Raw genomic sequence first — 26,572 nt, 5'->3', positions numbered from 1 at the left:
GGGTGCCAGCACAGTGCCAGAGGCCTCCGCAGGGCAGTGCTACCCACAGACACACCACAGCACTCCTATCCATGGGCTCCCTTTATTTCCCTGATTTTTTCAGCAGCCCTGTTACCCTCTGCCTCCTTCTTCCTACTCCCTTTGAACTCCTCTCCAGGCCCTTCATTCTGCCTTCAATCTTCCTTTCTCTTAGCTGCGGTCCCGAGGCCTCCTTTCCCCTCTCCCTGCATCCAGACACCTTTCCTGCTATGCTGCCTTGCCCTTCAGCTCTCTGTCATGTCAATGGAGCTCAAATGGACCGCCCCTGCTCTCCCATATACTGGCTGAGGGACACCAGGCTTTTATCCTTCACTATGACCAACAAACCGGCAATTAGATAATGTCAAATGACTCCTGACAATAAGGAAGAGCCACCTGGGACCCAACTGTTGCAAGGCCTTGTACGATTGGAAGGCCAAGGCTTGCAGCAGGAGGCATTCCTACCTGTGGTTTGATTGCTCTGCAAAGGGGAGAAAATCCCCCAGAGATAGCATTGGGTTTTGATATCCCTTGGGAGGAACATGGATGTCCCAGAGGGCAGGCTAGCAGAGGGGGAGTGTGGGGAGAGCCTGCAGGACTTCCTCGTGAAGCCTAAGAATGATAGAATGATAGAATCCTTAAGGTTGGAAAAGACCTCTGAGATCATCAAGCCCAACTATCAAGAGAAAAATGAACTTTTATTGAATAAACCTTCTTGCAGTACACGCCTGGGGCTGCGAGCCACGGCCAGAGCAACCCAATGGGGCCAATGGGAAAATGTGTCCAAGGCCGCGGTGACTGGTTTGAAACACCAATGACAAGCACATGAGATGTGGGCAATGGAGTGGGCAGCGGCACAGGGAAAAGCCCAGAAACTTGTGGCACTTGTGCTGGAGCACATGGTGCAGGTGAGGACAGCACATTGTGACGAGCCAGCAATGGACTGTGGCATGGCTGTGGGTAGGGCAGTGATGTGTCCAGGTGAAAGTGAAGTGAAGTTGACGCCCAGGAGCTTGACCAGGCCATGCTGCGAGACATCTCCAGGCAACGGATTGTTACTCCATTGCCCACGGATCCTTCTACGTGGGCGCAGCGGCTCAGCCCAGCAGTTCGTGCCTGGCCTCCTACCGAGTGTGTGTGCGAGGACTGGAGTGTGGACAGGGCGAGCTTTGGTGCTGGAACGTGCTCTGGGTGCTGCTAGCGCAGCTCTCAGCGGCCGTCTCAGAGCCACTTGTTCTTTCCCCGACCCTGCTGGGAGCAGGCAGACGGGACAGCCCAGAGAGGCGAGTGCAGCAGCATAGGTAGGCGGCACGGGGACTGGCGGCGGGGGTGGGGGGCATCTCGAGGGACCCTTCCCAGGCTGCCGTGTGACTCACGTCTCTTGTCCTCTTGTCCTCTTCCAGCGTGACATCTGCAGCTGCTGCAGCGCCAGTGCTGGGGAGTGCGTTGCCATCTCCCGCTCCCCTTGGCCCACCACAACTGGTGGAAGCATGGAGGCAGCATTAGACACTCGCTGCCCTGTGTGCCTGGAGAACTGGGACAGCGCGGCGTACGCCATGCCGTGCTGCCACCAGTTCTGCTTCACCTGCATCCAGCGGTGGACGAGCACCAGGCCCCAGTGTCCGCTTTGCAAACAGGGTGTGCAGTCCATCATCCACACCATGCAAGCGGACAGTGACTACGAGGAGCTGGTCCTCAGACCAGCTCCAGCTGCAGTGGCATCCGTTGCCACGAGGAGCCCCGCAGGCCCCCAGGCAGCCCAGGCATGGCTTGCAGTGCCCAGGCATTCTGCACATGGCCTCTCCCCTGCCACCTGGGCTTCCATCTTCAGGGAGTACCCGGCCCTGCTGCGGCCCCTGCGCTCCTGGCTGCAACGGAAGCTGCGCCGCATCCTGGGCACCGAGGAGCCCCAGGCAGATGCACTGGCCAACAGTGTCATCTCGGCCCTGCTCCTCGTTGGCTTGGACCAGGAGATCCTCATACAGAGGCTGGACACCAACCTGCGCGGCCACACCAGGAACTTTGTAAGGCAGTTCATCGCCTTCACTGTGCAGAGGTGCAGCAGGGATGTACTGCACTTCCTGGGCCTCAACATCAGCCCTCCTGCTGAGGCAGAAGAAGGCAACCCAGCATCAGAGCCCAGTGCTGCCCCACAACAGGAGGCTCCTGTCCCTGGCCCAGCGCCCTCCATCAGCTCTGCCAGCTCCAACAGGGACGAAATGCTGGGCAGGACAGGAGACCTCAATGGGCGTCCCAGCCGCCCACATTCCAACCCTGCGGCGGTCACCATGGAGCAGGCAGCGCCCAACGAGGAGCCAGCACAGCCTGTGGCAGGGCCGTCTGGGAACAGCCAACCTCAGCAGCCCCAGAGAGCCCCAAAGAGGAAGGCCAGCGACTGCCAGGCCTCAGCATCACCAAAGAAGAGGCCACCCCACCGGCAGGATTAGAACAGCCACAGAGCTGATGAGACTGGGGCCGGGCAGCAGCTGGGACACACACCGGCCCCAATGGACCCTTGCCATCAGTGTCCACTTCCAACATTCAAATAAACTAGATAGAAAGACTGCAAAAATATGTCTTGGTATTGCTAATGGCACAGCTGTTGTTGCTTCCCCATCCTCAACTCTTTCTTTTTCGCCTTTATCCCGCTGCTCTGCCACTGCTTGCACTGTTGCAGCCCAGACAGGAACCCCACGGGCTTCAGGGAGGGCAAGGGCAAATTTCTGCACCTGGGGGAACATGCCCAGAGCGCACGACAGCTGGGGTTTGCCAGCTGGAGCGGACCGAGGAGTCCTGCAGGACACCAGGCTGAGCCAGCAAGGAGCCCAGGCCGCCTTGATGAGCGCTGTCCTGGGCTGCATGAAGCCGGGTGCTACCGGCAGGTGAAGGGCGGTTATCCTGCCCTCTGCTCAGCTCTGACGAGGCCACAGCTGGAGCACTGCGCCCGGAGCTGGGCTCCCCAGCACAAGGCAGACCGGGTGTTGCTCATTTTGCACGTCCATTGCAAACTGTCCTTGTCCCACCTGCCCAGGGCTTGCTGGTCTTGGTGGGATGTGGTGTCCTTGTAGGGCAGGAGGGCTCCATGTGAGGAGCAGGGCTTGTCCCCACCGTGGACAGGAGCCCGTCCTCCACCCATGTGTGATGTGTCCTCCAGTATCTGCATCACAGGCTGCACACGGCCTCTACTTTATTGTGGGAGGTGTTTTTAGTTAAAATGTTACACTTCCCCTGTGACATGTGTTGTCTGTGCCTTCCTGGCTGCTGTGGGAAGGTTAACAATGTGGTCATCAGGTGATCATTCAGAAAACGCCCAAGGAATTCAAGTGAGAAGCTGGAAGCCTGCTTATATATCACACATTCTGTCAAATTATCAGCTCCCTCTGGGCAGTAGCTTTCAATGTCCAGTCCAATGCCATGTTTCATACAGCTACCAGATAGGTATTTCCATCTGCAATTTTAGTTTGTCAGGTGTATATATAGCTCCAGAGAGCAGAGGGGCAAACTTCATAAAGGCCCAGTGTGTTCTGAGTATAAAAAACAAAACAAAACAAAACTATTTTCCGGAATATGTTATCGGAATACAAAATAACACCATGTTATTGACCACTGTAGAGAAGGAAAAGGCTGAGATTCTGAACACATTCTCTACAGCTGCTTTTAATAGTCAGATCAGTTTTCTCAGGGCACTTTACTGCAGAGCTGAGCAGTAAAAGAAAAGGGGCCGTCTTGTGAGCTGCAAAAGAGATTTATCTTTCTCTCTGAATGGAAAATGGAAAGTGAACAGTGAAAGTCTTCTAGGAAATAGAGTTCTTCTCAGAACCAGGTATTCGGATATGGCAACAGTCCATGGAACTGCACCACATGATGTTTAACTCCCAGTACACCACATGATGTTATGGTGCGGAATATCAATAACAAGACTTGTAAAACTGTGACAACACCCAATCATAAAATAAAATTTCAAAAGTATTCCAAAGTCATATCTTTCCCTCACACAGCATTTGGTCAAACATATGAAGCTTCTTTTGAAAGTGTTTCGGGAAGAAGTGAATCTGTCGATGAGAAACAGACGTCTAATTTACCTGGCAGTCTTCAAATGTGTTTTAACTCCCACAGACACAAAATGGCCGAATAAATATGTTCAGATGCAGATCTCAACACAGACTTGATTCAGCCTGTTCCTTAGCAGGTAGGAAGGTCTGACCTTGGGAGGTATTTACCTACACTGCTATTCAGGGGTGGAGGAGGTTTAGATGGCCTACTTTGATCACACATTGACCTTTCAAACACTTGACAGACACCTGATGGCACAGTTCCTCCTACACGAACCATGTAGAGTAAAAGTGATTATGTGCCTGTCTGTATCTTTGGCCACATAAAATCAGTTTTAAAACTGGATTTTCATTCTTAAGGTAAACTGCTATCTACAGCCACCTCTGCTATTAGGGCCACAAGGATGATCAGGGGGCTGGAGCACCTCCCCTATAGGGACAGGCTGGAGGAGTTGGGCTTGTTCAGCCTGGAGAAGAGGGCTGCGGGGTGACCTCATTGCAGCCTTTCAATACCTGAAGGGAACTTACTCCCAGGAGGGGAGTAAACTCTTGGAAAGGGCTGACAATAGCAGGACACGGGGAAATGGTTTTAAGTTAAAAGAGGGAAGATTTAGGTTGGATGTTAGGGGGAAGTTCTTCACTAGGAGAGTGGTTAGGCCCTGGAACAGGCTGCCCAGGGAGGTTGTGGATGCCCCGTCCTTGGAGGTGTTCAAGACCAGGTTGGACGGGGCCCTGGGCAACCTGATCTAGTAAAGGTGTATGTTTGGTGGCCCTGCCAGGCCGGGGGGTTGGAACCACAAGATCCTTGAGGTCCCTTCCAACCTGGGTCATTCTGTGATTCTGTGATTCTGGATCACTGAAAAATGATACCATGTGTTTGTTTCAGCATGATCGTGCTGTGGACGCATGTCAAGTGACAGTAAGTGCACAAATTCTGAGATACAGCTTAACCAAATACTCTGCCCATCCTTCTCAGAAATGCTCCTGCAGGAGCCAAAGTGACCTCTCTCATGCTTTTAAGCTGGTTGTTGTTCTGCCTTTTATCTTAGGATCAACTGTCAGCAGCAAGGCAGTTTAAATATGGTGAAATATTTCTGCCATATTGAAAAAAACATAGTTTCAAAGACAGCTCTCTCTCAAGGCGGAACTTTGGTTTTATTTATTTCATGATACCTGAAAAGAACTGTTTGAACTAGAACTAGTGAGCTTAGATCTATAGGAAGGTATACAAAAATCAGTCTATGGAGAATGTGATTGGAATAGCTTTTGTAGGAATTTATATATAAATATAAAAATAGCTTTTCCTTTTTGTAGGAATTTAGGGATAGGTTAATTTCATGTTACTCATAAGAGGCACATTTGTACTTTTTTGTTTTAGCACTTGTACTGATCATTACTTTAGATGCACTTGAGATATTCAGAGTATGTTCGAAATAAGCAGTAATTAAATGAATGAAAAGATTCTGGTGGCCTTTAGATGAAGTACATGATGAATGCATTCTGTCACGTGGCGTACACTGCTACTGATAGGTACATCAGTGTTTGAAAATAAGCAGACAAGGAGATTTTGATTTCTCCTGTTGTATTCCTCCATACAGTGATAAAAACTATAAACAACTACTGCAAATGCCTATGGCCCCGTGATAGAAATTAATTCCTCTGTTCCTTCAGGTGGATTTCTTTATGTTGAGGAGAAACAACCTTATGGCTAGTGTGTATAACAAAATTCATTATCAATGTCATGGAAAAGATCAGTGGAAAGCAGTGTTTAAAAGATAAAGTGCATGACCAAGAGTAAAGATTGAAAAAATAAAATGTAATTGCTTGGGCGCAAGGATCGTGTAGTGACTTTCAATTACATGAGAACTACAGAGGGCTTACCAGTAAGACCCCAGTGCTACGTAGATAATGTTCCATACATCCTTATCAGCATGGAATGGTAATTACCCAATTTATGTATAATTTCAGTTTCAAAATGTTAAAAAGAGGCTGACAAAGTGGTACGATGATGATGCGATTAATAATTTATGTGCCGGTTACGATGTTTGACACTAGATATGTAACTAGTGAGCCCCCACCAGCTCCAGCAGAACCACGACTCCTGACAACAGAAGTGTCTGTACGCCACGGTCATTACTTGGTGCCCTGATCCTGTGTTGACTTACAGGGCCAGCAGTGAAGTGGTAAAGGAACCTACTTTTATCATCAATAAAAAGGCTCTAATATATAGCTGGGTGGAAGGTGGTAAAAGGTTATCCTATGACTATTGAAAAATTGACATTAATGAAGTAATTGATGGAAAGGACAATTCATTCATCCTTTCAGCTAAGATGGTACAGTGGGTTTTAAATTTTGGATGAGGCAGACAAAATTACCTAAACAAGACAGGAACTTTACAAATAATTTCTTTGGCTGAACTGGTAAATTTTAATCAGTTTGAAATCAAAATATTGCAATAAATATATACGTCAACTTTTTGGAACTTAAGTGGAGATGAAGCACTGTTTACACAGATCATGGTTTCAGGGTAGATGGAATACAAATGTTAAAGAAATTTCAAGTATTTCACCACTTTGATAGATTATCCATCAGGTAGCCAGGGTGATCGCTGTTTTCTTCTTCCACTGCAAGAGAAGACACAATGGGGAAAGATAAGTTTTAGATAAAGGAATGTTCAATCACTCCAAGTTTCCAGAATACAGATATACCTCAGGGACAGCCCTAGTGTAATGTAGCCACATTACACTGATTAGCTACGACATTTTAAAGACAGGAATTTTATCTGTGATTATTTTGTTAGTCTACTACTACAATGATTTCAGTGTTATTCCACGGAGTACTGTCCAAACAAGCTGCTAGTTTTGCGTAGATCTCTCAGATGTCACCTTTCTTATCAAGGAGCTGTTGCCATACACTTTCTCTTTTGGAACAGAAACAGCAGGTAGGAAAATAGCACTAAAATTTATCAGTTGTGAATTTCAGATAATTTTCTCTTTTTCTTGGCACCCATATTGGACACTTTCATTGTTTTATCTTCAGAAATGCTCATATATTTATTCCAAACCCCAGTGTTCACTGTTAATTCTACCTCTTGATTCAAAATAGGCCATCTGAAAAGCAGATGAAGAGCTGAATATGTAAAAGTTTACATAGTGTAACTTCTCCTATTCTCGTTCTAGCCTGTGAAAATATACAACTTGATATAATACACTCTGTTGGAATAATATTTAAAGACAAGTTTTTAGATTAAAGTGTTACATACATTTACTAAAGCATACTTATAAGTACATTTACTAAATGGTACATTAAAAGTACTTATAACCTTTAAAATCTCATTTGAAAATGGAACATATATTTACCTTCTTGGGCTTTCCGTAAGGAACTAAGGAACAGTGCTGAAGCTTCAGAAAGAGATAAAGGATTTGTGTTTTGGCTGCGTGTTTCTAGGATTAAAAAATAATAATAATAAAAATCAGAGACACTCAGTTTGTTGTATTTGATGGAATTTCTTTATATTGCTCTTTTCTTTTTTTGGATCTACAGCTAGAGACCCAAGGAGAAATATTGTTGTCTCCTTTACAACATTATGTGCTCAGAAACAGGCTGATAAATGCCTATCACATAAGAGCATGTCAATTTCTTGCTGAAGGAGGTTCTTTTAAAATTCCTCAGAAAGTAAAAAGAATGCTTTCTTTTTTTCATGCATTCCTTATTTTGCTACAAAGTTATGTCCTTTGTCTGACATGGAATAATGTTGTCTACTTTTGTCATTTTCTTCTGTTCAGGATAATTAATAATTTGATTTGATTTATTTTTCTTTCCACTGAAAATAGAAAATCGAAGGCACTGATGCTAATCCCTCTTTACACCCAATCTGTGTGGAACATCACCACTTATGGAAGCAAAGTCACACAGGTACACAAGAGAGGTGAACTGGGCACATGGACTTGTGTTTCATATGGTTTTTGGAGTGAAGTGTATAATGAGAGGAACTTACATAATTGCTTCCTTGAATCAGCTTCCAGGAAAGCAAAATTATTTCTCCTGTTCTCACATATTTCTCCTTTAATCTGAGCAAAGATCAATGTTATATATACCTGTGCACATGTACTTACCAAGCTGCATTCTGCCATACAGATCCTTTCGCTGGCTCTCATCTGAGATGAATCGACGTCCCTCTACAAGAACAGCGGGTAAGGATGTAAACAACCTCCCAAATCTGATGTAAATGGTACCTAATGACCAATAAACTAGTCTTCTCAAAACACAAAATTGCAGCAGTAATTCTACAAGCATAAAATTGGATGCATTTCTTCCTCCTGAGGACTTTTGGAATGAGCAATAGCCCATCCTGAACCAGAACATTCCAAAACATCTTTTATTCCATGAAAGTGTTGTTCAAATGTTTCCATGCTTGTATTGTCCTGTTCTGGGAGCTGTAGTGTGGAAGAGTTTTCTTCAGTCATTCCTGACTATCCAATCAAGAACCATCAGTCTCTTTGCTGGCCTATGAAGTATTGCTTTTAAAGGAATTTTTCTACATAAACTGAAAAAGAACTAGAAGAAGGCTGGTATGCAAGCAATACTGTCCATTAGTCAGTTTGGGGGAAAAAATTAAGGGGCTGATTTCTTTGCTTTCACGAATAGAGATAAATTTGATAACAACAGAATTTATTTCACACAGTGTTACACTCACTGTTCTTTGTAGTTTATATCTATATGCATTGTGCTTGTAATTGGAAGGAACCTTGCTCCCTTAACATGTACTCTGCCTTGAACTTTTGAGTCACTTTGGAATCAAATGTTTAAAAACAGAAATGTTTTTGTTAAATGTTGTGGTTCTGCATCAGAGAACAAGATCTCTCAGACTCAAAACATTATTTTGAATGCTGCTTTAACTCTGTTCTAATAACAGAAGCTCAGAAGTTAATTTGCACAGCCTTAATACCACAACATTGATAAGTCTGACACCCAGTTTCTCCTTAGAAAAGGTCACTTGCGGTCTGAATACTGGCTGTAATGCAAGATGCTTGTAGTAGGAACATGAGTTATCCTATTGCTTGAGAAGATGCTTTAATTAAAGCCTGAATAATGATAAGGAATGATATGTATCGAATATGTATTAAATCTTCTTTAAGGTTATTTCAGTTAAGGAAGTTGCCTTTTCATTAGGTTTCACATCAAGCTTCCAAGGACATACATCTTCACTACTTTCTGGCTTGCTTTTATTCTTCCAATAGCTGCCTTCTTCATTTGGATTCCTTTAAAAATTAATAACAGTACTGGCAATGTCACTGTTTCAAAGACAAGAAGAAATAACAATAAACACATCTTGGCAGGCTTCAGAACTCCTACCTCCACAGTACTGTCAGGAATTTACTGCTTGTGTAAAGCCAAACAGATCAGGAATAATCCAACGGTATAGAAAGTTACCTCCTCAAAATTTAAAGAGCTTAGGACTTACGTGCACCCTTCAGATAGAGCATAGCCTGAGGAGTCCAGTTTCTCCTTTGGAAATGAGCCTTTATGACAATAAAAGAGCAAAGAGAGACATCAGCACTGTATGACATTACTAACAAGTACAAGTATTAAATAGCACCGACCTGTGAGATAGAAGCTGTGCATTCAGCCCAAGTCAGCTCTTTACCTGGGGAGCACTCCAGGACAAAGATAGGAAGGACACTGCAAGGAACAGTGCCATTGCAGATGCTGTCAGTTTACGCAGTCCCTGTGCACAGCAAAGAACCACAAAATACAGGAAAAGCTTTTCAGATCTGTAAATCTTCTCAGATTCACATTTAAATGTGAGGGTATTTTCTCTTCCTTCTTTCTCCCTGTCTTGCTGCCCAACCTCACCATGATCTCTGGCTATCTCATCTTCAATACTGTGATCTAATGGGAGGATGAATGTTAAATCAAACATACTTATGCTTTTTACTCTGTTCTTCTTAATGGTCCCATATAGGTGAGAACTGCCATTGAATCAAGCACCTTTTGTGCTTCTATTTGCAAGGATACTAGATCCTGCAGTAGTGAGAATAATGTACGGACTAGGAGGGAAGTATGATATAAAGTACATCTTGATTTTACCAAGCCTGAAGACAGAAATCAGACAATAAGCAAACACAGGGGGCTTGCCATTACAAACAAAACCAGGGAAAGCACATCACTACTTCCTCAGGAAAAGAAAGTTTTTAAACTCAATATCCTATTTGCTTCCATCCTAATTACATACATGTCAAAAGGACTGCTTGCTGGATCCTTTGAACTTGTTTGCTGATGCAGCACATGCAAATGAAAGCACCAAGCATGAATCCTCTGTGAACAAACTGCATGCCTGCTTGTTTTGCAGAGCATCGATAACAATGATGGCCGTCAGAGAGCACCTAGCTCTGAGATTCGCAGTGTTTTATTCCATCCTATCTTTTAGATCACATTTTGCTATTATTTTTTATGCAGTGATTTCAAACTCACTGAATATAACTATGTGTATATGCCTTCTTTGTTATTTAAAAGTTAAAATTACTAACTGCAGTTCCTGAAATATTATACTCACATGAAAGATCTTAAGTTGCAGAATAAATGTTAGCCACATAACCAAGAGTTTCACTCACCTTCATACCTACTGAAGTAGCCGATCTTCAGTCTTTGTTTCTTGGAATAATGTGTCACAAGATCTCCTAAAGGTTTGGGGGTACCTTCTTAAATCTTCAGAGTGAATGTCCCCTCCCCTTCTCTGGTGGGCTGGAGAAGTCCAAAGGGATCTCTTGTCAGCTCTGTAGATGGAGAAGTAGAATGTCTAATGGCTCCTGAGGGAGACCTGTAGTCTTGCAGGAAGCGAGGGAAATGATGGAAAGACAGACACGTGTGGAGATGCACTCCATTAGCCATGTGAATACTTTCTGAATGCATCAGCATCAGCTGTGTGCGTTTGCAATACAACGTCAGCTTCTTGCCAAATGATCGATAACCATGGCCAGAAGCAGGTATTAATATGAATAATGAGTACTTACTCAGGATAAACTAACATATATTAGGTTGTTATCCATTTTGATATCTGGAAAAGGTAGTAAGTTACTCCCAGTCATAACATGCCAATACAGAGAAAAAGGTGGCATATCCCATGTTACTAGCTCGAGGGTATTCCAAGTATACACTCAGAGGATGCAGCCTCTTGTTTGCTTCCCTAACAATCTCTTGCATGTGGTTTTCTTATACACAAATGAAAATACAGAGCTGAGTAACAAAACAAGCAAACAAACAAACAAAAAAAAAAACATTAAAAAAAACCAAACACCAACCCTTTGCCATCTCATGGATTGGTTGGAGTAAAAGCCAGATCGTGGGCTTGAAGAGGTCAAGTGGTGTAGCAGTTAACAGAAGAAAGGCAAGAAGCAGGAGCCAGAGAAATCATTTCTATAAGCTACTTCTAAGTGATTGTTGGACTTGCCACAGTCACATGTAGTTCGTTGTTTTGGTCAGACAAAGAGCTTGCCCTGGTGCCTAGCCGTGCTGGTTCTGTGTCTGATGTTTTCATCTTCATTGTTTTCCTTTGTAAAATGAGAGAGAGAATCAGAAGGGGAAAAGGCACAAATGGGAAGTGAGAAATTTGCTAATTAGAAGACTGAGCAATAAAAAGTTTACTGTGGAAGCTTCACAGACAGAAGCAGCTTGTTCAGTAGCAAAAATGCGAGTCAGCCCGTATGTGTGAAAAATGCATGCTCATGTGTGCACAGTCTGAATGAATATATATATATAGGCAATGTTAAGGCTTGTTAGGAGCTTTTCCCTGACATGAGGTATCTGTATTAGACTGCTCTGAAGGACACCACTACTGAAGGTACAATTGCTCTCCTGCTTTTGGGGGAATTTTGCTCTGTTCTGTGCTGATTCCAGTCAGAACTGGTCATCCCACCTACAGAACTCACATTAGCTGCAGCTTGCTGTGGCATAGATGCAATAAATTAAAGGGAAGTTTAGGGTTTGATCTCACACAGTTCTCATGGTGTCTGGGAACTGCCATTGTACCTCTATCCTTAAAAAGGCCATGCCAAGGTGGACCTTTATTCAGCAGAATGTATTCTACTTGCATCTTCTTCAATGTGAAGTTTACATTTTCCTTGCTATTTTCTTCATGCTCTGACAGATCAGAGAATTTTCTTGATGACGGTTAACCCTTAGCCTTAGGAGAGGGTAATGCATTGCATCCATGAGACCTTTAAAAAGACTTTAAACTTGAAAAAGATACAGCTCCTCAAATACTCCCTTCTGTAGCTGCTTTGGAGCGGCTCTTTGTGCACAGACCAAAGATACAGAATCAGAACACACGACAGAGTCTGTGAAAGTTAACACCCAAAGTTCACTACTTCTCAGTGTAAAATATAGTGATAAAATATAGACGCAATGACTGTCTTTGTGGAAAACAACCAGAATGTATTAGGCACTGAAAATAAGCTCCCATTCTCCTGCCAGTGAAATGGGACAAGCTTACACAAGCTACAGAGGCAATCAGCTCTACTTCTCCTGTAGGAAATGAGGGTAAAGAGGAAGAGAATGGGAGATATGAAAAACAATTTAGATAACTACTACACTGAAGAAAGAAAACTTTAGCCTTTCTTTTCTATTAACCACTTTTTGTAGTCTTGAGCTTCTTGAATTTGGTGGTGTTGGAGTCCCACTCTCTCTGCAAACATGGCTGTGTTGCCATGTTGTCGTCTACTCGTAGCAACTGCAGCTTGTTTGTCACTGCCCAGAGACAGCAGGGAGGTCAGCTGAACAGGTCAGACTCTAAACTGGCTTACTGTAAGGTTAGGTGGTCATCATCTCAAGAGCAATTGCAGGACCTTGACAGCATCCTCTTAAATTAATCAAAACTGCTTTAATGCTGTCACGTTGGGTTTCTTAATGGTAGTAAGGTATCTAAAAGTGCAAGGTTTGTTTTCAGTCACTAGCAAGAGACAGGCTACCTTGTCTAAACACAATGCAGGACACCTACAACACCACACAGGACCTGCAAGAGACCCAAGACCTTGTGGAGAAGGAGCTGGAGGGTAGGTAGGACTCCCAAGGTACCTAAAATGTCACTAGTTGCTTGTGACTAGGAACTGAAGCAATTCTATAGTGTATCACTCAGTGGACAGAAACAGGACCTTGAAACACAGCTGGCCTCAGAGCTTACGACATTAGGAGAGAAGGACTGAATTCCCATCTGAAGATGTCTGTTTCTCTTCATTGGCTCCAGACAGAGCCTAGACAGGTGGCATTTTACACAGACCTCATCAAGTGAAATGAATCCAATCCCCAATTAAATTTCCTTAGTGATCTAACATTAGGACCTTCATAATCCTAAACCAAAAAGCGTGGAAATCAGGCATAGGCTAAAGAAAATACGTTTTCTGTTTCCTTAAATTCTTAGTGCCTTTGTTACTTTAGAGCTTTGAATCTGTTTAGTTTCACTATGAGTGAGGATTCTAAGTTGCCTAGGTATTTTAACAAAACCATTTCCCTGGAAAGAAATAAGAAATCTGTGTGCGGAACAAGGAACTCCAGATTTATCAATTCTACCTCAGTGATTAAAATTTAAAAGACACTTGTTCTCCCTTTGTAGCTTTCTTGCCACGAGCCTATGAGAAGGTGGGCATCTCACCCTTCCCAGAAATCTAACCACTTTCTGGGATGGCAGGTGGGACATTATTTACTTGCAAATTGCAACAGAAGACAATAATTTCAGGAGGAAATACACGTACACAGAGTACTTGCATTTGCCAAATAAAAAGACCCATACCCTGGATGTGCATAGGCATATATAAGCTCATGCTGTTGAAAAATGAAGCAGCCTGTAATTGGGTTACGGATCATAACACACTAAATTCTACAAGACTTCGGGGTGATGAGCTGTACATGAAACACTCATTGTCAATCCTGCCATTTCTCAGCTGATTCACATAAATGAGGAAGTGGCTTTGGCATGTAATCAATACTCTAAGTGAGGGAAGTAGAGTGAAGCTCGCTGTAGCAGCATGGTCCCTTATTAGAAAGAACATAACCTATGCTTATTCTTAAAGATGATCTAAAGGGCAGAGGCTGCTTATCCTGGCACTGTAAATGATAAAAAGCCAATTTCTGGGATTGGCAGTCAGTGCTGACGTGTGTGAAAGCTGTTGCATGGTGGAGATTTACCTTTTGGGGCCAAACATACATCAGTGACCTTCATCAGGACCATGTATTTTCCTTAATCTTTCCCTAAAAATACAGGCTGCAGCCGCTGTGCCTGCCTATTTTTAAACCGCTGGTAAGGACACTGGTGATCTACTTTTTGCTTTTGAGTAAAAGGTGTAGCTGTTGTGTGGAGGTGGCCAGTGGATACATCAGCAAGTATGGTATTCTTGTAGTGTCAAGGTACAAATGGACCATTACCATGACCCTTGTCTCTTATCCTCATTTCTTCCGTACATTCCTCCTAGTATGTTAACTCTTAAACAGTTTCACCTTACTGTCATCTGGTATGTGAACAGCATCTACTACAGCATTGCTATGGCTTGCATATACCACCCATTACATCTTAAAAGATTGAACTACTTGAGGCAGAGTCTGCAAAGTAGAAGAGAAATGAACAAATATCTGAAAGGTGCCAACATCACAAAAGGAAGTACTAGTTGTGAAGTTTGGTGACCCATAGAATAGTACTTTTTTTTTTCCTAGATGGAAATGTCTGGGGCAAACACCAGGAAGAAGAGTCCAGTTGAAAAAGTTTTCTTCAGTTTGCAAGCTGAAAAAGAGATCTGATCACCTAAGCATCTGCATTTACAACGTAAGTTAGCAGAAGTTATGTGGCTCTTCAGAGCAGCATATACTATCAAACTCATCACACAGAACATGCCTTTCTGTAGTGACAGAAGCACCAAAGGCTGAGGAGTCGTTTGACCTTTTCTTCCATCGCCATAAACTTGACAAAAAGCATTCTTGTCTTGGTCAAGAAGTTACCTATAGGGCTACCAACTGTAGTAAGCATTACGCATGTAGTCATCTGCTCTTGGCTGGGCAGTATGTTTGTCACACAGTCTCACCCAAGCTGAAGCTGGACAAGAAATAGAAATACTATCACTGGGCAGCTGGATGCCAACATTTTGCTGTAAGCTGTGGATGGAACAGTGGAGGTTACACTGAGAACCTGAGTGATAACTGGGTGATCAGGAATCAGAGATGGAAGCAGTCTGCTCCGCATTCTTGACATAGTGCCTAAACTATACAAGCTCCATCCATAAAATGTGCAGTCTCTTTCCTTACCCATGAATACCAGGAGGGGTGGATACTTATATTTATATACAAAGTGTATAACTTATGTAGAGAAAAGTGTTTAAGACTGAGTGGAAAACCTCGGAGCATTTTCAAGAGAAGCCTAGTAACTTAGGATCTCTCTATAATAGCACTTGCAAAACTCCTAAAATGTTGGTCCTCAATATTTTCTCACACCTCTTGAATATGTGGCACACTTAACTCTTGTATAATATGTTGGTGTGACTATTAGGAGAGTACACATTAGGGTCTAATTAAACATCAGATCCTATGAGTGAAACACTTGTATCTGTACCCCTGTTTTTGATTCTATCTTTCTCATTATAGATTACGAAGTCAATAGGGAAGGACTTTTTGCCCCTGTGCCTGCTCAGTGCCTACTCTGGTAGCTGTACACTGCATGTGTATCATCATCACCTGGAGGAACTTCTTGGGAACAGGCGTCTTGTTCCTGGCAAGAAGACGTGAGTGCTGTTTTAATGGGGGAAGTCTCCTCTTCAAACTGGGGAGTTAAAAAACTTCCTGTACACATAATAAATCGCTCACAGATAAAAGAAATATGAGGCCTCGGCTGGATTGACTAGCTCTTTGAGATGCCACCTCTGTATTAGAATCAGCTTTACTCCTGGAAAAAAAGTGTGCCTAGTCACAGTACTCACCTACCTGCTAATCAAACCAGAACTGATTGCACCAACACCTGATCTCTGGCAACACTACTAGATGACAGTGCCTACTTCTTTTATTTAACATTTTTCCACAAAACAGAGAAATGTCAGTGCATTTCCACATTTGGAATTTCATCACAAAGCGAGATCAATGTTAGTTTTCTCCAGGTGTGCCAAAGTAGCTTGGTGTAGACTGGAAGGTGCCATTTCTCCAAGGACATGGAGAAGCCTGGTGGGGTGCGTGGTTAGCATTTATGTGACAAGCAGTACGTTCTCTCAAAAGCATTGTGTTAACCTGTTCTATTTCTTGTTATAAAACATATACCTAAGGATCCACAGTGTTAAAAATCAAATCTTGATTGAGAATATAATGCTGAAAAGAGGAGCAAGCTAGCAGTCTTTATTGCAAAACTTGTTTGCTCACAGAACCAAGGGCAGATCGGATGGCAACAGAGACTCATACATTTCACCTTCTGCATTCCTTTAAAAACTAACAAGAGCTTTGAGTTTTTATGTGACTTTTGTATTCTCTGCTCAGTTTCTGTACAGGAGAAACTAGGTGAGATCTGCTGCCTGAAAGCTTACAGCACTGAGAAAAAATAAGAAAGCTGCTCATTGAAGTGAGAAACATCCTGGGTACCTTAGATTCTACAAAGCAATAAACTGCCATTGTTTTCCTTTTAAAAGTCAAAGTACTAGGACAGTAAAACCAAGTATATTATAAATCTGGTTAGCTCACTTAGCAGGTGCAAAGGAAAGCACATAAGAGAGCAAAAAAGTTGCATGCTGACATTTTATTTGTGCCTCATTGCAACTTGTTGCCCCATTGGCCAGACAGCTGAGTGGCAGACAGCAGCAGGTGCACCTCGTAAAGGTGATTTTCCAGCAGATGAACCCTCTCTGCCTGTTTATCACTACCAAGGTTCCTTCATTTAAGTCCTAGTCAGAGAAGCAGCTAAAACTGGTTTAGTTACTGTGAGTTATTCTTATCTGAGAGAAAGCAAAGGTATTTTTGTGTGTCTGATTCTGCTGTTGTGAGTATAAAGTCTTGTGCTATTTTTTATGAGGGAAATGTAGGTAATGCTTAAAAAAATATGATTGTTGAAAGGTTGGTGTTCTTTTATGGTTAGTTATTTGTATCTGAAGGCATTTGTATATTTGAAGAATGTAATGACATCTAACTGCAATGCGTTAATGTTTTTTTATTTAAAGTATGCTGTATATTACTAACATAGGAGGCTGCCTTACTTCCTAGCTTTTGCTTTTAGGACTAAATCCTGCAAATCAGCCACAGCAGTAGTTAAAAGCTGACTTTTTGTCTTTTCCTTAAAAAGGACGCTGCTTATCTTACTATTATTTCTTTTGAGGTATTGTTCAGACCAAGGATGTGGTCAACATTATAAATGTTGTTACTTAAAGATTGAACAATAGGGGAAAAAATAGTAATAAAAAACTTAAGTAGTGAAGCTCTCCATCTGTAAAACCAAGCAGTTAGCATGTATGTAGCTTGCTGCAGACTAAATAACACTGAGTATTTGCTGGCTGGATTCATAAATATTTGCATGTGATTTTCCTCTTTGCAGGATTATACAAGCAGGAATTCTTTTATTAAATGCTAATGATACATGTTGCTGCACTAGAAATATATATTTGATAAAAGAAAGAGTAAAAAATTGTTTAAACTTTCTTTTTTTGGTGTCTAAAGGAAAAATGGGGTGTTAACTTCCTAGGGAAGCTGATGTTAATTAGCTTTGTTTTGTGATCCTCATTCTGAGTAAAAAGTTGCAATTGAATGAAATTAAGACCTACAAATACCTAAAGCTGTAGGAGGTATCTTGGGTAAGTAGTTGGATAGTTGCTGTTAAACACAAGTCCTGATTTCACAAGATCAAGAGAAAGCACATGCTACAAATATGAACAGAAACAATAGCTAGGGAAGTTGTGTGGACTTTTACTGATGTTTTGTTGATATAATAAGATGTTCTATATTCTATGTATATGCATCTAATTTGTAATAGAGGAGGCTGAGAAGTAAAGGTGCTTACTGCTTCCTTTAAGAACATAGATGCCTGTTAAGTTGGAAGGGGGGGGGAATTTTAATTTATATTTATTATATATATATGTATATTTATTATATATAAGTGTGTGTGTGTGTGTGTGTGTATCTTAATTCCTTACCCTCCCCTTGCCCCTTGGCATGAATGGATTGGGTTGGAAGGGACCTTTAAGGTCATCTAGTTCTAACCCCCTTGTTATAGTGAGGAACACTTACCTCTAGACCAAGGTGCTCGCAACCCCATCCAGCTTGGCCTTGGTTATGGTATTTAATAGTAAGTAGGAAGATTTCAAAATGTATTTTTTCCTCTGTTTCCCACCCCTTCCAAATGTTCTCCAGGGAACTGAAAGTGCTGCACTAAATGTTGTGGTTGAAGGCTTCTGTTATGGCTGCTATGAGCACCAAGTATTTTCACATCCCTTGATACCAAAGCTTAGGATGGTACTAAGAATGTGTTCTGACTATTGTCTTGTCCTGGTTCTTTTCAGACACTTTGCAAGAGAGAGGAGTTGATAATGTCTTCAGAACGTGGTGCTAACAAACGACATCACAACCCAGTGGACAGTATATGCAGAAAGATCAAATCAATCCAGATGATGGATCAAGTCTCCAATCCTGCTTTGCAAATACCAAAATTTCAGTCTCGCAACTTTGATAGTCCACAGTGCAATGTAAAAAAGAATCTAGAAGAAATACTGAAGAAAAGAACTTTTAGAAGTCGTAATAGTACCAGTCCCCCCTTCTTCAGTCCCAGCAGTGACAGTGTTTTCTCCCCAGACTTGCAGTTGCTGCCACCTTCTTCCAGATGTATTTCAGACTGCGGTGCTGCAGATGCTACGTACTCTGTCATTAGAAGGGAAGAGAGGATCAGCAGCCCATGGCTGCCGGCATGCCCCATGGACAACTATTCTCCACCTTACTTCACATCCAGGGAGGAGAACGCCCAAAACCAGCGGTGTGCTTTAGCAAACATTGAATCTGAGGATGTGCATCGTGAACAGAAGTATGTTACATCCAGTCCACATCTACTGCTGTTTGCATCTGATAAAAAGTTGGAAAGTCCTGCGATCCAGCACCCTGTGCCAAAGAGATTCACTCTGAGTGAAAGAGGTAAGAGTTCTGAAAACAAAAGCTTCTGATTATGCAAACTTAAAGCTTACATAAATTAATTTCTTTACTCTTTAAATGGGTAACAATATGTTTTAGGGTAAGTCTACTGAAAGGTGAGCGGAATCTCGTTTTTCCCTGAGAGATGTGAATCTCAATGTAAAACATGAGTTAAAAAATACTACTTCGGACTTCTTGATTCCTTGTTGAGGAGAGGGGGCTTTAGCTATCTGTGTAGTATTTTGTATTGTAGTAATGTAAAAAGATTGAAGTATATGTATGTTTTTTTTTTTTTTATCTTAAAGTTTTTGGCATGTTTTCTCAACCTGACTAAGATACGGGAAGATTGGAGGGAAGGAAATAAAGACCTGGTTTCATGAGGTGTTCTATTTAATGTAATATTTACCTCAAGTAAAGGAAAAGCTAGAGTTCCCAAACGTGTGTGTAGAAGTAGATGATTAAGCTGGGTTGCTTAGCTACCATCAATTCCTGCTGTTATTTAACAGTAAAAATTCTTTGTTTTCTTTTTCATCTTTAAAAAAATAAAATAAAAAAGCATGTTGAAGCAGTGGTGTGCTGTGCATACTTATGCAATTGCAGGAGTACTGCAGTTAGAAGGTATCACACCTGAAAATTACTAAGAGCAAATAAAGATGGGTAATGATGAACTTATCCTTCACAGGACAGAAGCAGTCATTTGGCTCCAAAACTGATGACATGCATGATGTGAGCTTGATCTGTGAAGAAGACATACTGACCAGCATATTCCATGCATGTGACATTAAACATACAGGTTTGTCAGTGCCCTTTGTTGCTGTTTTTCAGTTTCCATTTAATGAACTTTGAAAACTAATATCATGTTACAGCTAGGGGAATGGCAATCTGTGATATGTTAAGAGTAGTTGCCTTAGTTAGGTGGGTATGTATGTGGCACGTCATACAATCGTGTCTCTTTTATGTGATGCATCACTTCCTTTCTCCTCTCATTTCTCCTCCACCCTAGGTAATTTTTGCTGCATCGTAGTGCAGAGTAAGTAGATGAGCAAGCATTTCTGACAGTCAGCTGTATTGGAAGTGAACACTTATTTCTTAGAGTTTTCCCTGTTAGAAAATAACTTTGGGAAGCTTTAGAGTAGGAGTTTAGTCTTCCAGGTTCCATCTCAGATGTGACTAACATTGGTAGATAAGAGTCCAGCAGAGTAAGATGTCAGTCACAGGTTTTGCTCAATTTGATGAGTGGCCTGAATGAAGTAACACAGCAAATAAGGCATGCTTGTTTTTCTTAAACTAAAGTCCACAAAACTAGTAACTTAACTTTCACACTTCTGTGTTAGGGGAAGAAGGGAAAAAATGAATAAAAACATTTGAGCTGTAGTCATTGCTTGCTTGCTGATAGCCCTAGAGGGCAATTACGTTCATGAGTACAGATCAGTAGGAGGCCTTCGTGCAACTTTTTTTTCCACTAGCCTACTAGTCTTCACCATCTGGTATGTGCTCCCATGTATCTGTTTCAGGAAAAGTAGCAGTTTCCAAGATAGTTGATTATTTGAGACACACCACAAGCCGAGGACTAGAAGACAGTGGTCTTGACGAGCTGTGCAACATGCTTGACCCAGATCAAAAAGATATCTCTGTGGACCTTGAAACATACCATGCCATCATGAAAGAGTGGATTGAAGACTGTAAGAAGAAGTGGTGAGAGCTTCTTATCAATTTATCTCAAATGTTTTGTGAAAATGGGAATGTTGAAAGTTTTTTGGCGGTTTGCACTTCTTGGACTTTGGAACAAAGGGATCATGACCATGAGGTGGTGTAATACTTAAAGCTTTCAACCAAACAAGTTGGTAAGCAAGATCAACAAGCTCCTATTTTGTGCTCTTGAATGTGCCACTTGATGCTATTGTATTTCAGGGATGATAGTCCTACTGAGGAACGAACAGCAAACATAGAAGACCTGGAGTTTAAAGTACACAGAAACACCTTTGAAGGTTCAGACCATTTTATTCTGATATTATTCAGGAAAGCATGATTTTTGTGTTTTTATCCCATAACCATAAAAGAATCTTTTCCAGTAAAAAAGACACCTCTTTGGATGAATGTGACATCAGGAAGCTTGGAGGCGTTTGGGGGTGATGTGTCCAAAGGAGACATGTAAGTCTGTTAAAGCAGTTCTGTCTTAGAATTTAATACTCTTTTCTTTGAATTACTTAAGAGAAATTCCTAGAACCACTGAAGCTGATGGTTTTGGGAAAACTATTTTGGTGGAAATTTTGATGCTCTTGATACTGCTGCATTCTTCCTCACAGCTTCTACTCAAAGTGAAAAACACAGTAATAATTTTCCCTGCTGGTATTGTAGTCCTTTTGTGTCTGTCTACCTTCTTAACTTCCTGTGGTCAGAGTATTTCTGAGAGGGAAAATTATGGATTTTGTTTTTCCTTTTTGAACTTTCTTTCCCTCTTTCCTGTTTTTTTCCTGTTTTTTTTTTTTTTTTTTTCTATCCAAGTTCTTAGGTGCTTGATAGTAGAAGCTATTATCCAGAAAAACCTGATCATTAGTTTTGGGCTATTTATTTTATAATAATTATGACTGGGATTTGGTTGATACCAAAGTACTTAATCAACGCTGGAATTTTCAAAGATCACTTTTGTCACTTTGTGTAGTGACAAATCTTCAGATCTACCTTCTGACACTTGTCTCATTTTTAGGACTTTGGAAAGATGATCCTTGTTCAAGTTTCAGTCGAAAGTGTAGTTGCAGGGTGGTTTTGGAGAAGTGAAAGGAGGCAGAACTCAAGGAGTTAGAAGTATTAGCTAGAACCTAAGAGTGGGTTAGTAAAGGCTGAAGGTGCTGTCCTGCGGGCGTACAGATGTGATACTCACCTGGTGGCAAACTTTCATTGTAGGGATTAAAAAACCAAAACAAAACCAAAACGCTTCATCTTTAAGAAGTATTTCCTAATGTCTGTGGAGTTTTAGAACTTAACTAAACATGATCTGATACATTGGATTTTGACTGCAAATGCTTGTTTGCTGCAGGCATTGGAAGTCCTTTATGTGCTGTCATCTTTTCCCTCTAATCACTGCCACTAAGCTTCAGGATTCTTTTTAAAAAATGTCTAAGTTAGTCAGTCATTTTCCTTGATTTAATGTCGCTTTTGTGTTGTTTTTCCCCTCTGGTTTTGCTACTGAAACAGGGAGACATCTGACTTGATAACCTGCGTCGCAGACCTGCAGTACAATAACCTGAAGCTTCAGGAAGAGAACAACAAGCTGAAGCTTACCCTGGAAGCTGTGGATGAGACCAACAACAAGCTATTGGCAGAGAATGAGAATTTATGCCAACAAATAAAAAGGTGGAAGACCTTGGCACCATCTGTTCTATTGTGTGATGTAGTGTGGGTGAATCTATATTCTACCAAGTGGTCCAACCTTGCTTTGTGCTTGTGGCCTCACTAGTGCTTCATGCCAACAACTTTCTTGGCTTAAAGTTGGGTTTGTGAGGTTTAACCCTTTTGCTTGCTTGTTCTGCTCTGTACCTCCTGGTTCTTATTAAATCAATTACTTGTTTATTTATTTATTTGTTTTAAGCACGGTTCATGCAGGCTGACTTGCATCTAAGCAGATTTTTAGGGTAAATATAATAAACTTGGAGGGTAAACAAAAATAGAGGTGACTGTGTGGAAAAAGTCTTAATATTACCAAGAGAAGAGTTATGCCCTATAAGGTTTCCACTTCTGTGCTCCTTTTCAGGGGGAACTTTTCATCCTGCTTGCTGCCAAACAGGGAGGAAATAACTGTGTAAGAGCTATTCTGCTAGTCCCGTGAAAAACTAGAGTGCGTTATCTCACTAGCAAGTACTGCTGCAGCCAAGGGAACTGTCAGTGCTATGAGTATAGGTCTATTTTTACAGTGAGTTCATAATGCTCATCTTAGCTAATAAATTGAAATGTGATGTGGCTATGTCAACTGCCAAACTATTTCCAGCATCTTCTGGGGATATTAAGACAACAGGCCTGCAGCACCACTGGCGTGGGACATGTGCCCTCGTGTCAGACTGTGTGCTTTGTGATACTGTACAGCCCAGAGCTAGCCAGAAAAAGGTCCTTGCCACACTGACTAAATATGTATATAGGTTAGGGTATCAGGCTGGGGGGGGGGGGGGGGGGGGGGGAATAATGCAAAGCTTATCCTTGAAAACTGGATTGAAATGGCTTTCTTAACAGTTAATGACAAAGAGTTGAAAATAATTTTTGTGCTTGAGTTAATCTGGTATTTGACTACAGTAAGCTGGATTGGTAGGTGGATGCAAACAAAAGCACACTGTCTCTAGTGCTGTGCCTGCGTGGGCTCTCATCCCTTACTGTGAGAGTGGAAGAGATGTGATAATGCGGATTATGAATCTGTGAGCCTTTACTTAACGGTGAAGCCTGTAACTTTTAAGTATCTGTGCCAAGGAGTAAGTCCCCAGCAGCTTCTAGAAATACTGTTCTTGGTATGGCAGCCCTATCTAAAGACCTAGTGTAACTTATTGAAGTTTTCTTGGTTTTATTTCCCTCCAAACAGCATCCAGCATTCTGTGCTGAAAGCCAAGTCACTGGAAGAAGAACTAGAAGAAGCAAAAAACAACTTGAACCTTTTGGAAGAGAAGGGGCAGAAGATAGTCTGTCAGAATAAACAGCTGGTAGGTGCTCCTGCTTCTCAGGTTATGTTGTACAGTTTGTTGTGTCATCTGTACACTGCCATGACCATTCAGACCACAAAAACTCAGTAACACGACTTTCCCTGTGTAAGTAGGTACTAAGGCACTTAAAGATGTTCAAAATGCAGTTTCACAGTAAGCACTGTGAAATATGGAACTAACATCAACTGCACCAAAGATTTAAGAGAACCAGTCTACCTTGGAAGTTGACATGGAGAGCTGTTTTTGGTGATGATCGTGTTGCCAACATTAAGCTCCATCTAATTAAAGTTGGCAGTGTTCTGCCAGAAGTTTAGGTGTTGCAAGTTACTTTAAGACCCATCAAGGCAGGAGGCTTTGTTCAGGTGCCCACACAAAGGATCTATTTTTCCATAACCTTCTATGGGCCCTTGGAATTACCCACTTCAGCTGGTAGCAATAGCAAGGGCCCAATGGACATCTGTCTATTCTGAACTGACAGCCAGAAACCAGGCAGCATACTTGTGCATCTCTCCAACAGTGTGAGATGCCCACATGAAGGCATTTGAATTACATGCTAGATGTTTGAGTGGTGAAGCCCATGTGACTGTAAGATATGTAAAGCAGCACCATACTGATGTTGATGCTGCAGCATCTTTAGCAGGTGTTGCCAGATTCCAGAGCACAGGCTGGCTGGAGGACATATTTCTGTGGTGCTTCCATGCATGTTGTTTATTGTACAGTGATGTCTATCTTGGTGCATGGGTATAACTGTAAGTGGGTATTCCACAGCTGTGTGCTGCTGATAGGACACCCAGTATTTAGATGGGCATTTACAAGAAAGCAAAAAAGCTCTTCCATGCAGAGGATCTATTCTGCTCCACTGTGCATGTGTTCTTTTGGTTTTTTTTTTCTGTTTTCTGGTCTGGCTTATACCCAGTCGTCTCCTTGTGAGAAGGGGATAGAGTGGGAGGAAGAAATGAGAAGTTCTCTAGTTTTGCTTAAAAGATGCTTAGTTTTTGTCCCCTAAACTGGAGGTACTGAGCGGAACACTACTCTGTTTCTTCCTTTGAAATGGAAGCAGTGATGGAGTATGATGTGGCACACAAGGTTTTCAGACTTTACAGAATTCAAACATGAGCATAACTACCCTTGCTTTCTCTGACCTTGAATCCTTTCTTTCTATCATCTAGTGGTCTAAGTTTTATTTGAATTTAAACTGTTGTAATCACACTCCGAGTTTAGCTAGTGTAGAAGCTGCACAAGTTTCAGCACTCCTTGTTCTCTCTGAGGCAAAGGAATGTACAAAGCTGTTGCTTCACTGGGCCTTGTGTGTTTGTGCTCTGCTTTTGCTTAGTTTGGCTTTGGATTGTGAACTTGATGTACTAAAAACGACTGTTTCTTTTTGTTTGTATTTTTCTATTAATCAGGAAAAAGAAAATCAATCTCTCGTCATCAAAATAGCTTCTCTTCAAGAAGAGGTAAAATAAATGATGACCTTGCAAGTACATGTTCTTGTCTAGCTAAAAGCTCATTACTAATACATATTTTTTTTTTGTGAGGCTTTGAAGCCTGATATGTTAATTGGATTGTCAGGATATTTTATGTTTAACAAGAATGACTTGCTGTAATGGTTCTTATCTTGAATTTGTACTATGCTGCGGACTTTCCACTGGCTTAGCAAGCAACAAGGGCATGAGGTGGGAAACATGGGGGATGGGATTAAAGCAGCTTTTGACTTTCTTTTACAAATTCAAAGCTTTAGGAACAAACTTAACTAAGCTTAGTTCGTACAGCTATGTATACAGTAACTCTATATTGAAACAACCTCCAATTAACACTTTTCATTTGATATTCACCTCTGTTACCTTCCTGTAAGATCTGAAGGAGGAGTTCTTTATGGAGCTGTTGTTCTAAGGAAATCTGGTGGCTGGATTCCATTCAAGATCAGTCCTTGGCCAGTTATGGATCCACGGGAGGCTGATGGAGCTATCTCTAGACTATTTATTTGGGGCTTTTTTGTGCTCCTCTTCAGAGTGGGGGGGCTATTAATTTTTACTTTATAGAATACATATGTAAATAAGATAAAGTAGTCTTTATCAGGTGATAAAGTTTTAATACTTGCTTGCAGGCTGTACTTTTCCAGTATTTAAAGTGAGATTACAGAAACAGATTAAATCATAAGTAGTAATTTAAAAATATGTTTTGGGGAAATCTGTCATTGTGCCAAAATATAGAAGTCATTGTTTGCTGCATGCTTGCTATGTTGAGATTAGTCTTTCTCAAATACTAGTATGTCTCAGTAGTCACTGATTAACACTGTATTTCTGTTCCTACACTTGTGGTAGGCCTGAAAAGCTTGCTGGCTTTTTCTGGCGTTTTGTCTTTCAGTTCAAACAGTGTTTTGGGGAAATTGGAAAATGGAAACTATTCCAGTAGGGCAAGTGTAGCTCATGTAGATGAGATTCAGACTGCTTTGAACTGAATTGAAGGTGCTGGTATCACCAAGTTATTTCACCCTTACAATTTTGCTTTCTGACCAAAAGCTTGTCTGCAGTGAATGCATGCCTTAAGATAGAGCTTATTACCCTAAAAAATTGTATTTTTTGCCTTTAACTTATAGGACTTGCTTAAGAAAAAAACAGATGAGCAAAAATTACAATGCAATTCCTATTGTCCAACATGTTTGCAGCATATTTTGAAAGGTGTAGAAACATGAGA

General features: G+C 41.7%; 3 protein-coding genes across 15 annotated transcripts in view; 2 read left to right on the top strand and 1 right to left on the bottom strand.

Moving 5' to 3' along the window:
- The first annotated feature begins 1,308 nt into the window (after window positions 1-1,308).
- LOC146762457 (uncharacterized) lies at window positions 1,309-2,563 on the top strand. Its single transcript, XM_085536785.1, has one exon. The coding sequence runs from the start codon at window positions 1,509-1,511 to the stop codon at window positions 2,463-2,465; it is 957 nt and encodes a 318-aa protein (XP_085392911.1). The 5' UTR covers window positions 1,309-1,508; the 3' UTR covers window positions 2,466-2,563.
- A 1,555-nt stretch (window positions 2,564-4,118) lies between these two features.
- Window positions 4,119-26,572, top strand: part of IRAG2 (inositol 1,4,5-triphosphate receptor associated 2) — a 52,856-nt gene continuing 30,402 nt past the window's right edge. For 11 of the 13 annotated variants that reach the window (XR_014944139.1, XR_014944138.1, XR_014944137.1 and 8 more), the window contains exons 1-12: window positions 4,119-4,207; window positions 8,208-8,263; window positions 14,772-14,880; window positions 15,693-15,829; window positions 18,575-19,196; window positions 19,876-19,986; window positions 20,708-20,888; window positions 21,105-21,181; window positions 21,266-21,344; window positions 22,389-22,547; window positions 23,758-23,875; window positions 25,282-25,332. Coding sequence is in view for 9 of the 13 variants with exons in the window: in XM_085541825.1 (XP_085397951.1) it covers window positions 18,602-19,196; window positions 19,876-19,986; window positions 20,708-20,888; window positions 21,105-21,181; window positions 21,266-21,344; window positions 22,389-22,547; window positions 23,758-23,875; window positions 25,282-25,332 (1,371 nt within the window). In the remaining 4 variants the exon portion in view is untranslated. Of the gene's footprint in view, window positions 4,208-7,903; window positions 7,986-8,207; window positions 8,264-14,771; window positions 14,881-15,692; window positions 15,830-16,960; window positions 17,065-18,574; window positions 19,197-19,875; window positions 19,987-20,707; window positions 20,889-21,104; window positions 21,182-21,265; window positions 21,345-22,388; window positions 22,548-23,757; window positions 23,876-25,281; window positions 25,333-26,572 lie in introns of those variants that run through there. The other 2 variants (XM_085541814.1, XM_015869114.3) reach the window with 2 other exon arrangements.
- SPX (spexin hormone) lies at window positions 6,306-10,690 on the bottom strand. Its single transcript, XM_015869248.3, has 6 exons — window positions 10,685-10,690; window positions 9,718-9,798; window positions 9,535-9,592; window positions 8,186-8,248; window positions 7,430-7,513; window positions 6,306-6,694 (listed from the first exon to the last, which is right to left on the bottom strand). Exons 1-6 carry the CDS (start codon window positions 10,688-10,690, stop codon window positions 6,636-6,638), a joined length of 351 nt encoding a protein of 116 aa, XP_015724734.2. The 3' UTR covers window positions 6,306-6,635.

The sequence above is a fragment of the Coturnix japonica genome, chromosome 1, assembly GCF_054131305.1.
Source record: "Coturnix japonica strain WE chromosome 1, WE-NBRP24, whole genome shotgun sequence".
Lineage (NCBI taxonomy): Eukaryota > Metazoa > Chordata > Aves > Galliformes > Phasianidae > Coturnix > Coturnix japonica.
Note: the sequence above shows the minus strand (reverse complement) of the source record. Positions and strands in the feature narration are given on the sequence as shown.

Bases quoted from the DNA above. Each gene is read 5' to 3' on its own strand.
- LOC146762457 (XM_085536785.1), top strand. From the start codon at position 1,509: ATGGAGGCAGCATTAGACACTCGCTGCCCTGTGTGCCTGGAGAACTGG.
- SPX (XM_015869248.3), bottom strand. The intron at 9,593-9,717 runs GTAAAGAGCTGA...ATTGTCATAAAG, and splicing joins TGTCCTGGAGTGCTCCCCAG to GCTCATTTCCAAAGGAGAAA. The intron at 7,514-8,185 runs GTAAGTACATGT...TTTTAATCCTAG, and splicing joins GTATGGCAGAATGCAGCTTG to AAACACGCAGCCAAAACACA.